Below are 12,155 nucleotides of genomic sequence, written 5' to 3'. Positions count from 1 at the left end.
CCGCTTCATCTTTTGTCCAACACAAAGGAACAAACTATATGCTTTCGCCATATTTTGTTGATGTCACCAGTTCATCTAAATTTCAGGGTTAAAATGAACGTAGCAGATTGTAATACTTAATCCACTTTAAGTTTTATTGAATTTAGTTTCTACCGGGTTGTTTTAGAGAATCTGATGTGGATAAAGAAAACGAATACAGCTATGATGAACACAAATGGAGACATTAAAAAATGTACTATATAAAAGTTTAAAGCTAAAAAATTTAAGTAAATTAAATAAAATGAAATATATGTATATATATTTTGTTAATATTAGCCCTGTATTTATTTTATTATAAATATCATATAAATAATAAATGTATATTATATTATTTTAATGCACCTGTACTCTAGAAATGTAGTAGCAGCTCACTCATTGATATTCATGTGCAGTATTTCTGTAACTCCCCTGCAGTGCGCGTCATTTGTTTCCCCCAGTCATCTTAATCAGTCCTATCAATCAATCTGAAGATGTGGGGGTTTTCACCCCCCACCCCGGTTTCTGTATGTTGGCTGCAAGGCTTTCGGGCAGTGATCATTCACATCTCCCCTCTCCTTTCCATCCATGCACCCCTCCCGGCTCGGTTGCATGCTGCACGCATCATCCCTCCTCACCATGTGTGTGTTTGACGTCAGAAACTTAGGAGGGGCTCCTCCGTGAGGCTGGTTGCTGTTTGTGGTGCTGAAACAACGCCTGTATTGTGTTGCCGTTTAGCCACTTCGGCTCCAGTTTCTACCCGTTTTTTTCGTATTGTTATTATTATTATCTGAGCCCTCCGACATGCTCTCTCTGTGAGTCTCCTCCGAGCGGCCGACACTTTGAGTTTGGCGTAAAACAACATGCTGTTTTAGCGGAGGTGAGCGATGGATTGGAGTATAGGCAGGAGCGGTATGGATTCAGTCTGGTGTCCCGTCCTCTTCGCTGCATTGGCTGTCAGCCTTTGCTCCTCACCTGCCCTCGCCGACAGAAAATTTGGTAAGTAGCTGTGCTCCACTTTCTGTTATTGCTCTTTTTTTGTAACATATCAAGTGTTTTGGGTTTTTAGTTGTTTTTGTTTTGTATATACGCTCACAGGCTCTGTCCGTGGTGCTATATCCTCCCGAGTTGCCCTCTTTTGGCTCGATCTCTAATATAAACAGTTGCTCTCTTTGCAGAAAAGTTCCTAATGCATGCTGAGACTCATAATGTCGGTATCTGCAAACAGTGTATCACCGTCTTGGTGCAAACTTACCTGTGCCGTGGGCAAGACTGGATGAAACCTGAACAGGGAAAAGTTACATAACCTCTCAGGCCTCATGGACACAATCTTTCCTGTAACACTTTTTGTGTGTGTGACCACCTTTTACCTCCTACATCTCTAGCAATGCATCCCATTTCATATGCCTTTAACAGTTTCCCAGCACATAAAAATTACTCACACGTTCCCTTAAGGAGCATGCAATTTTAAACTCAGTTAAATATTTGATGACATCCTATATGCTCCCCGGGAAAAGAGGGCATATTTCATATTGCTATGTTTCATATTCAGACTTGGCTGAGGTAAATTTTCATTACCCTTGATTTGTTCTTCCAGCCCTGCCTCAGACACTGCTCTGTGATTTGAAAGAAAAGAGTGGCAGATGTCCAAAGAGTGATGTATTGGAGCAGCCGCAGTGATAATTGTGTCCGTTTAATGAGACATATGAGAGATTAAATGATTCATTTTCCTGCTTCAGTAGTGTGTGAGCTCATTTACACTGAAAAAAAAATCAGATGTACTGATCCAGGATCAGGAGGCGGAGCACATATTTTCATAAACTTTATCATGAGCTAGAGGCGAATATAGGTCTCTGGTCGCCTCTTCTGCTCTGATGATTCATACAGACACTGAGCTGCATCATATTCTGTATATTTAGAACAGGAGGAAGCCCTTTGGTAACCTGTTTTCTTATTTTCTCATATAAACACACATATTCTAAGTGATCAGATTAACAAATACAATAATATGGAAAGCCCAGAACTTACCCTTTTGTTCACTGGGTTTTTCTCCCTGCAAGTTGGCTAATTTATTCTTCAAATTCACTGAATGAGTCAGTGCTCATATTCCCCGAGTGCATTTCTCTCATTGAATTCTCAGAGTGTTTTTCTGTGTGTGTGAATGAGGTCTCCATTGTCAGAGTGTGGCTGAGAGTTGGGGATGGTTATTGTTTTTAATGAGCCCCACTGCGGATTATGCCATGTCATAGGGAAGATTTGGATCAAAGTGCACTCATGATGTGACTCTATTTATATAGCATATGTAAAGCTCTCTCCATATGTATATATTTATATAAATATATATGTGTCTTGATCTAAAAATAACCACATCGTTGTGTTTGTGTGGGAGAGACGGTGAGAGCACGCTGTGTGTGGGTGTATACATCCTGCATGTCTGAGAGCACATGAAAGCCAGACGGAGAAAATAAGTCTGCAGCTACAAGCTCTGAAAATGTAGTTAATGGCTGTGATTTTTAAGTAGTGGTGTGAATTTATGTCCATACGCACAACATTTTCCACATTGGCTCAAAGACTCCACCTCTGAGACACTTCAGCAGTTATCCAAACCTATTATTTGCTGTGTGGGAATAAAGAGATGAGCATTAGTGATCATTAGTGTTTTCATCGATTCTGCATACAGGTCAACTCAACTATTGATTCCTGATAAATGTTCTTTGTAGAATGAAAAGAAGACGCACGCCAAAGACTGTATATAAAAGACTGATATGGCACTATGACATCACTAGATAGGCACAGCCTGTTTGATTGGTTGTTTTTCAATAAATAGGACAAAAATGTTTAATACATTAAAGAAGAAGACTTAAAACTGGTGACGAGACCATTGACTTATCGGGGGAGTGTTACTGAGGTCATAGATCAAGTAAAGCTGTACAAGTCCCCCACTGCTAGCTATTAGAAAGAATACAGGTTTAAGCTGCATTATGTGGGGGGAAAGTATCTGGCTAACATCACCTAATCTTTGAATTCAGGTGTTTTCAGTCCCGTTATCACAGGTGTATAAAATCAAGTACCAAGCCATGAAGTCTGCCTCTACAAACATTGTGAAAGAATGTGTTTTTCTAGAGAGCCCACTGAATTTGAGTATGGTGCTGTGGTAGGAGGCCAACGTTGCATCTCTAGAGATTTGATGTTTCACAATCAGCTGTAAGAGATATTCTTGCAAAGTAGGAGTGTTTAGGAAGCACAACAACTGAGCCACAAAGTGGCAGATCACGTTGTTAAGGTTTGCAGGTTGTAGACCCGAATGCAGACTTCATAAACAAAAAACAAAACAAAGTAGAAAAAAATAAATAAATAAAAGTACCACAGAATTTATGTTATTTCATTTCCCACGCACAAAGATGGATGGACAAGAACGCCTTACGATTCTAGATTCTAAGGAAAACGGGGGCTTTGATTAAATATTGGAGGTAATCGGGGAGACTGGAAACATCGGGGTAACAAGACACAGCTGAAACTGATTCTGGCAATATTGAAGGAAATGAAAGTAATGACTCAAGAGGACCAGTAAAACTGAGAGTAACTGCATAACAGAGACAAACACTTGACAGCGATGTATGCGATGACACCAGGAAGGCTAATTTGAACTAAAATGCAGGGAATCAAATATAAAGTAATCTAGAAAAAAATTTACAGGGCAATGGATTAGAAAAGTAGCAAGAACTAAAATCTAACCAGATTCCAGAGTTCAAAAAGAAAATAGAGACAAAAGGCTCAGCCTTAATATAATCTTTAACATCAGCACCAAAACTGTGTGTTGGGAACTTCATTACATGGGTTTCAATGACGGAGCAGCTCCAGCAGGTGAAATGTGTAGGTGCCCCAGTATGTTTGTCCATATAGGGTGTGTCATTATTGGCTGAAAGCACCTTTTTTGTACACTCTGTGGCTTAATCAATGAATCAATGCAACTGGCAGAAAAACATGCCAGCATTGTAATAAGGGCCTGATAAGCTTGGAGGCAGAGGATTTTGATGGTTGGACACCTCTGAACCTACTTAAACTGATTCTCAATTCCCACCCCTGGTAATAATATAACAGCAGCAAAAACATAGAAACACGAGATTAGAATAAACTCATTCTTTGCTGCTTCGCTCGATGCACAGGTAATCATCCGTTTTGCAACATACTATGGCCAAGATTTACAACAAAGACAAATTTTCTTTTCATTATGTCCTGAAACTAGTGACTGGGCCCATGAACTTAGCAGAAAAGTGTTTTAGATGTCAAGACTGAAAGCTGTTTTCCAACAGACTAGAAGTGTTTTTACAACCACAGCTATTGCCATCAGCAGATTTGTGGCTGTTCTGAACTGAGGAGCTACATCCATGTTTTATACTGTCTACAGATAAGAAGAGAAGCAATATCTAGTAAATATTAGTGGTTTTAAATCGCATTTTAACTTGTGGAGCGTTTACAATCATAATTATAAAGCCTTAACGAATTGGTTGCAACATAACTGTGGAGTCAGAAATACATCTAGCATAAAAATTGAATGACTACAAATGTAAATGAAATGTAAATAAGAAAAATTTAGTTAATCCATCTAACAGCTTTGTTGGTAGATGGACTTTTTCCCAAATACTTAAGTATTTTAAGTATTTAAAGTATAAAGCCAACTCTAGGAAGTATTTTAACTGATGTTTTGTGGGTTCGTGTTGTAGTAATTTACTAAATTAATCAGCTTAAAGGCAGAACGCTAAACTAAATTACAGCAATTCTGCTTTCTAACCTGAACTATTTTGGCTGCAAAACTTGAATCCTAAAGAAGTTAAAAGTAAACTTCCCCAAAGTTAAATGTTGTTTTCTCCTGGCAGCTACAATGCCTAAAATAGCCTAAAACATGCCACCATTACCCACCACTGTTGAAACTTTAAACCCTTTATTCCTCCTGTATTTGCTGTTCGTCGTCTCTGTGATGCACTAAAATCTTCGATTGGTTTAGATTCGCTCACACAGCGTGCCATTTTGTTGCCTTGACCCAGCTGCTGACGTCTGAGTGGCTTCTTCTGGGAGGATGCTCTGGTCTTCCAAAGACTGGGAGAGGTCATGGACTGGTTAACGCATTTCCAACTTGTTCCCACCAAGGTGACTCACTAACCAGCCTTGAGTCTGCCGCCTTGAAAGCGAGATGTAATTCAAGAGCACAGCACTTGTAAATTAACCAAAAGGCAGCGGCATTTAAAAAGCTTAACAGCACTCTTACACTTTAATTTTGCCTCAGTGTACGCGACGGCCTGCTGTGCTCGTAATTGATGAAAGAGGCAGAAAGATTTTTATCAAAGGATTGGCAACTATTCATCTTTATTTGAAGAGTGCTGAAAGGTTAATGCCTTGTTTACACAAAGTTAGAAAAAGCATAATTTAAATAATGAATTTATTGACTCCAGCACAGATTGTAGCCAATAGAAAATTAGCAGAAACACTCTAGTGCCTTGCGATCAGTATTTCCATCGGGATTGTTGTTAAAATTCTGTTCAGCATCTCTGCTTTGTTTGCAGAGGTTTGGCAGTGACTTGAATCCCAATACAACTACTGAAAAAATCCCAGTGTTTGTTAGCTACGCAGGTAGCTTTTCTCCAGCTTGCAGGTGCTGCTTTTGAGAAAAAAATGTACTTTCAGCAACATTTGCTATATGTAAATAATAAAAGAAAGAAATATTAATCCTTTAAAGGTTATGAGCAGCTCCGAGGATTTAATAAAGGGAAAGCAGAGCAGTCTAGCTGCTATCGAGGTGTTGTCACGATTCTAATAATGCACACACAAATCTAGCAGGAACACTGAGATCAGACTGAGCAGAGTTTAACATGGACACGCGGGGCTTGTGACAGCCTCTGAGCAAATCTGTTCCACTCCCCCCTTCAACACACTTTTTACACACAAATTAAGGAGTGTTAGAGGATATATTGATTGATATGTGACCTTTCTCCAATGTGTACATTGTAGATGTGCTTTAAGGCTGCGCTGTCTGTCTGTCTGTTGTTTTTTTCTTTACAGCTGGCTCTCAGCAGCCACCGCCTAACATACCCAGACAAGTGGGATTTGATTAACTGGCTGCTGAGCTGTATGTGTTTTGCCACAGCCCTCTGTCATCCAATAGATATCAGGACTGAGTGGTAATCAGGCATCTCATAGTGGTAATAAATCAACAGAGACGATCGAAATGTGCAGCAGTATTAGGATTGATATTTTACTACAGCACAGCTTATGAACATGGTGAAGTCTGCATCCACAAGCAGGACATCTTGCTTCAGTGGAAGTTGTCTTTTTTCATCCTTTATGCCGCGTGGTTTAGGATGTCTTCTTTTTTGTGGCACTAGGGCACAAAATGCGCATTCCCCCAACCTGTTGGCAGCGGTTTCTGGAGGCTGCTCGGTGTCACTGGGTGAACTGGGTGGCAAACAGTGCAAAGCAGCAAAAACCTCTTGACATTGCTTTGGTTGCTGAATGCTGTGGTTGTCTGTAGTTCTTCATGTTTCTCTGCAAATACTTGCTAACTAAAAAACTCAAAAAAGTGTCAAATGAATTTTGAAACAGGTCGGCACAACTTTGACTCGCCATTTCCACTCTGTCTCACTTTTCACTGTTTTGCTATAGTTCGGAGAGTAGCTGGACAGGGTTAGTAGACAAGTCACTTCCATTCAAACTATGACGTCAGCAACGTGCTAGCGACCAAAGCAAACACAAGGACGTTTTTGCCACCAGTTGGGGAAAACACATCATTCCATAGCAACAGGTGGTTGCCAGGGGGTGATCACTGACAAGTCTGTAGGTCTGCGTGACTGGGACTTTAGCAATCCTTTTCTCAGTGACTGCCATGAAGTTAATGCCACATTAACTTGTCCACCAGTGCAGTATGCAAAACCTCTATAGAAGCAGGTGCAATGTATTTGAAGCTGTTACCATAAACCAGGGGTGGGGAACTCCAGGCCTCAAGGGCTGGTGTCCTGCAGGTTTAAGATATCACCCTGGGTCAGCAGATCTGAATCAAACAATTAGTTCATAACCAGGCCTCTGAAGAACTTCGAGACATGTTGAGGAGGTAATTTAGCCATTTAAATCAGCTGTGTTGGATCAAGGACACATATAAAACCTGCAGGACACCGGCCCTCGACACCTGGAGTTCCCCCACCCCTGCCACAGACTGTATATGAAAGATCAACCCAGTCATCACACAGTAGAAAGGCTTTGGACGTTTTTAAGCCTCAATTTCAATAATTTGGCTGCTTTCATTTAATTTTTGGGGACAATTTTATTTAGAATTTACAGAAATTTCACTTAAAAACTAGAGCGTGCTGTGCCGTATCATATTGTCCCCAGACATACTGGTATAAATACATTTTTACATGGTCAAAAAAAGTGTAATATTATGATATCAGTGGTTTATCAAGACCACGAGTTTGTTTCCTAGCCCACACAATGACACAAGCCCGAGAACGTCTGAGAGCGAGAGCGGGTGCCAGTCTTGAGCGGTACTGCTTCATCAACCTCCAACAAAGTAGGCTACACTTTGTACACTATTTAAAAAAAACAAACTGTTCCTGATAAAGGTGGAAACAACAAACTCGTTTCACCACTTGAAAAAAACAAAAAACACCAGGAGTACCACTAAGCTATGAAGACACACGAGGAGGAGGTGCTAGCAGCTGGTGATGTGCGACCCAAAAGTAAACAAATGACTCAGCAGAGTGTCACCGGAGCGCTCACTCACTGCACTCAATATGACAGAAAGACCAAACGATGGATGGGAATTACTGATGCAGTTAAATGATGGAAAAGCAGCATTATGTGACAATATAAGAGTTGCAAAGTTCAGTTACTTTAATTACTCTACACTAAAGTGTTAAGCTGTTGTTTTATACTTAAAATTTCCAGAGAAAACACTACCTGGGCTACATTTCTGCTTTTGACTTATCCTTTGTCACTATAAATAATGGTGTGTCACTACTATTGCACTATAATACTGCTGCTGCTTGTGGCAATAGATGCCAGTTCAGATGAGGTAGTCTGTCATCACTGACAGCAGCTCATTGGAAAAGAAGGATGGAAAACGCCCTTTATTTTATTTGCACTAATAAATGCTGCTGCCTGCAAACTGCATTCACCATAATTATCATCATTGCAAATTTCCTTGAAATTTTGTGATATAATTTTGAGGCTATAGCCTCCACCCCTAGCTGTCAGTACAATTAACTACACAGAAAGTCATATTATTTATTGGATAATTCCTTGAAAAACACCAGTACAACTTCCGACACCCACCCCAGAGGTCCTTGTCAGTAGTTCGAATTAGCTCGCACACAGCAGCCACCTGTGTCAGCATCCACCCGTCAGATAAAGTGGGCATGCCCCTGAAATTGATGTGCGCATTCCATAAATACATGGACAAAGAAAATGTAAATTTGATGCAGAAATATCTGCTGCTGACAAAAAAGTATGAAGAAGAGGAGTTGGGAGGTTCTCTTTGGTGCTTTGAATTAAACCACAACAAGTTCATAGTGCCAGTGTGGGCAGTTATGTTTACAGGTGTATAGCCTAAAACGGAGAAGAGTTTACCTGAGGAAGTTAAGCTACTAGATAACGCAAACAAGTGATCAAAGACCTTCTTCTGCACAAACATATCTGCACCAGATTTCACTGTAATCCATCTGTTGAGATATTTTACTCTGGGCCAAAGCAGAAGAAGGTATAGTCAAACACCTCATGCATGTATGTGTATGAGTTTTCTAGTAATGAAAACTCCTCTGCCACCAAAATTGCTAATTAAGTTAAAACTCATATAAGGACGAGAACTAATATGAATGCCAGACTAATAAAACCCGGCTTTGATGGCTCTCCTACTCTCAGTAAAGGTCACAGTGCATTTTTCGTTTCTCTCAGGACGTCTGAGTCATCTTGACTGGTCTGGTGGAGGGTCAGTCCAAAGCGCCGGCCTTCAGCTCAGCCTTTATTGACACTTCGTATGAGGAGCCCTTCTAAAATTCACTAAGGGCTTTGACTCATCTAATAAATGGCAAACCATTTATTGGATGAGTTTTCATTGTGCAGTACATCCCCCTCTTTGTGCACATGGCAGCACATGATGGTTAAATAAGCATTTGGTGTGCTATTTGCAAAGCCTGTTTTTCCAAATTAATAAACTCAACAGCTGCAGCATTCAGTACGAGTGTAACTGATCTAACATTAACAGTTCTGCCATCATCTGTTGCTGAATATAATATATATCTATTGATTCTCGCTAATAAAGCGCATACGGTGTTGTAAAGGACCTCTTCTCAGCCACACTGTGCAGGCACACAGCTGCTGGAAGTCTTGTTTTCAGGATGACATGAATCGCAGACTGATAAGCTATTTGAGCGACGCTGTTTTTCAGATAGTTTGGGAAACTGGTATTTTTGAGTTTTTAGTTGATTTCACAATTGTACCCTTGAAAGTACAAGGAAAAAAATGTAAAACAAAGCAGGCTGTGTATCCATGGCCTGGGTTGCTTCCACGGCTGGTGTGATAACAGGCGAAGTGTGGATTTTCTTTGTGATTCAACAGATGCTCAGAGGAGTGTGTTGGGAGCACGGCGGCTGGCTGTTCCTGTGTCTTTCCAGACAAATGTCGGCAGCTTATGAGAGGAATGAAGTCAGAATTGTGTCAAGATAGACGTGTCGAGACAATACATCTCGTTAGGCTCTCTTCAGTTCAAGGTGAACCTTGAAGATATTCTGGGTCAAGGAGGAGGAGTGCCGCCAGAGAGGCGAGGAAGGCGACATGTTCCAGGGGAAGTCTGCTTTTCTTTTAGATGCTAAAATTAGTTTATAGTTCAGTAGAGGCTCTTTCTTCCTCTGAGACTTGTCAGGTGTAAGAACATGACGCATTTGGACCTTTACGTTGATTAAAAACACAAACAAAGAAGGCGTTTTCCCGCTTGCGTGCCAACAACAGTGCAAAGAACGTGCTCCTTTTTGCACTCTCTCTCCTCTGCACACACCTGACACGGCGAGTGTTAAAAACGTCATCGGTTTTTACAAGGAGTGGACGGCGTTTCTCAAGGTTCAAATTAACTGGTGTTGGTAAGGGGGTCAGAGTGAAGGTCACCTCTGTGTGGCGGAGCTAAGATTTATAATGAGGACAATAACACAGTAATGAGGATTCTGAAAGCTGTGAGCTGAGCACAGGAATTAATCTATACTATCTCAGCTGTGATTAAAGCAGTAACGTTCCGGTTTCGCCTTTGGGGGATGCTGATTAATACTCTGGGCCATTTCTCAGTGCAGCAGGAAAGGAAAATGACTGTTTGAAGGGAAAAAAGCAACAGAGAGATGGATGTTTTCCTATATTTGTGACCAACTGTCTCATTTGAAGTACATTAGTAACATATATCTCCTTCAGCTCTTGAAAAAGGATCATTGAGCATTATTTGTAAAACCCCCAAGATGATGTCTACAACAAAGAAGGTGCACAACTTCACCTACTTTTTGTGGATGAGGTCTAAATTCAGTAGCTAGTTCTACCATCTCTTAGGAAGTTTGGGTAGCATCCTGCTAAGCTCTTTCATCGGCAGGTTTTTAGCGTCTTTTGAGGCAAAGACAAAGAACAACATGGCACGTACAATTAGCAGCAAGCAGGTGGAGCATTTAACAGAGAACTGAGGTTTAAAGAAGGCCCAGGATTAGAGTGCTTCCTTTCATCAGGTCACCAGAAACACAAATCCTAATGAATGCTAATGATCAGCCAAGTTGCCTCCTGGCTGATGGACTACTTTCTGTTTAGGGCCAAGAATTTGGCATTTTGGTCACCACCTTGGTGTTTTGTTGGTGCCAGAAGTGGTCGTGTTTTGATAAGAAGCTGTAGTGCTAAGTTAACAGCTATCATAAGCTAGCTCAGTATATCATGACTTTAAAGCTTAATACAGTTTAAATAGGGGACTAATGAGAAAAAACGACTGTTCGTACGTGCATCCCTCCATCTTCTGCCACTTCTCTGGGATCAGGTTACGATGTTAACACTCTCAGCAGAGACGTCAAGGCCTCCCTCTCCAGGCTACTACCTCCAGCTCATCAGGGGAAACACTGAGGCTTTCCCAAACCTGCTGAAAGATACAATCTCTCGACTGAGTCTGGAGTATGCCCTGTGGCCTCCTCCCAGTCACCTTCCCCGAAATCCATCAAGGAGACATCCCAGTCAGATACATAAACCACCTCAACTGGCTTCTTTAAACCACAACCATCCATCGAGAGAAAAACGTTTTTTCTAACAGGACATAAACATCCGTATTTCTGTTTATGGCACTAGTTGGTAGCATAAATAGTTTAAAATGAGTGTGTTTTAACCCCCTTTGCGGTCACCCTGGGGGCCCCAAATTTAAATAATGGGACTTGGATACTGCTGAATACCTCAGCATTTAAAATCCACCTGAATATAGACTGCCTTTCCTTCTCGATAGCCTAATATTGATATTCATCTTGCAATGGGGTGATTATGCAGAAGCACGTAAGGTAAAATATTAGAGGAGGAATGCTATTTGTTCAGTTTATGTTGCGTTATATTTATTTGGTTTTTCCAAACTTAAAGTCAGCTAAGAGAAGGGCTTTATGTGTGCAATTTTTGATTATGTGTGTTTGTAGCCTTGCCACTGAGTGTAAAGAGGCCTGGCCAGTCCCAGTTTATACAAACACCCTGTTTATTTTGCTCTCTTTGTTACGCACTCATACACATCAATGCCCGCTCCGCTTTATGTCGTCATTCCTTTCAAAGGTTCTCTCAGCGCCTGCTGTGCTCCTGCCCTACTATATATAAGAGGAGAGGTTAATCAGCAGATGCACACCAGGTGTGCCACCCTCCTCAAACGAATCACTTTCCCTCCTCTCTTCACAGCTGAGCCAGAAAACCACACCCCACTGCCAAAGTGTTTTCACTGAGTCAGAAATGTGATGCCTTTGGGTGTCTGCACCAACTGCAGCCATAAAAATCCAATCCCTCAGTGATGAGAGGTGTTCTGACCAGGGAGAGGCATGGAGACAGTTTCATATCAATTTCCTCTCATCTCATCTGCATCTTAAGGCGTTTAATTCCACAGGTGGTACAGCTGA

The 12,155-nt window shown here is 41.1% G+C and overlaps 1 protein-coding gene across 2 annotated transcripts in view; it reads left to right on the top strand.

The window, feature by feature from the left end:
• Positions 1-668: 668 nt before the first annotated feature.
• The window catches only part of ptprn2 (protein tyrosine phosphatase receptor type N2), a 160,909-nt gene continuing 149,422 nt past the window's right edge, over positions 669-12,155 (top strand). For both annotated transcript variants that reach the window (XM_084939480.1, XM_084939479.1), the window contains exon 1: positions 669-1,014. In XM_084939480.1, coding sequence (XP_084795606.1) covers positions 903-1,014 — 112 coding nt within the window. In that variant the 5' untranslated portion in view covers positions 669-902. The remainder of the gene's footprint in view (positions 1,015-12,155) is intronic.

Source organism: Perissodus microlepis, chromosome 9 (genome assembly GCF_051167445.1).
Source record: "Perissodus microlepis isolate ML-2025 ecotype Zambia chromosome 9, ASM5116744v1, whole genome shotgun sequence".
Lineage (NCBI taxonomy): Eukaryota > Metazoa > Chordata > Actinopteri > Cichliformes > Cichlidae > Perissodus > Perissodus microlepis.
Note: the sequence above shows the minus strand (reverse complement) of the source record. Positions and strands in the feature narration are given on the sequence as shown.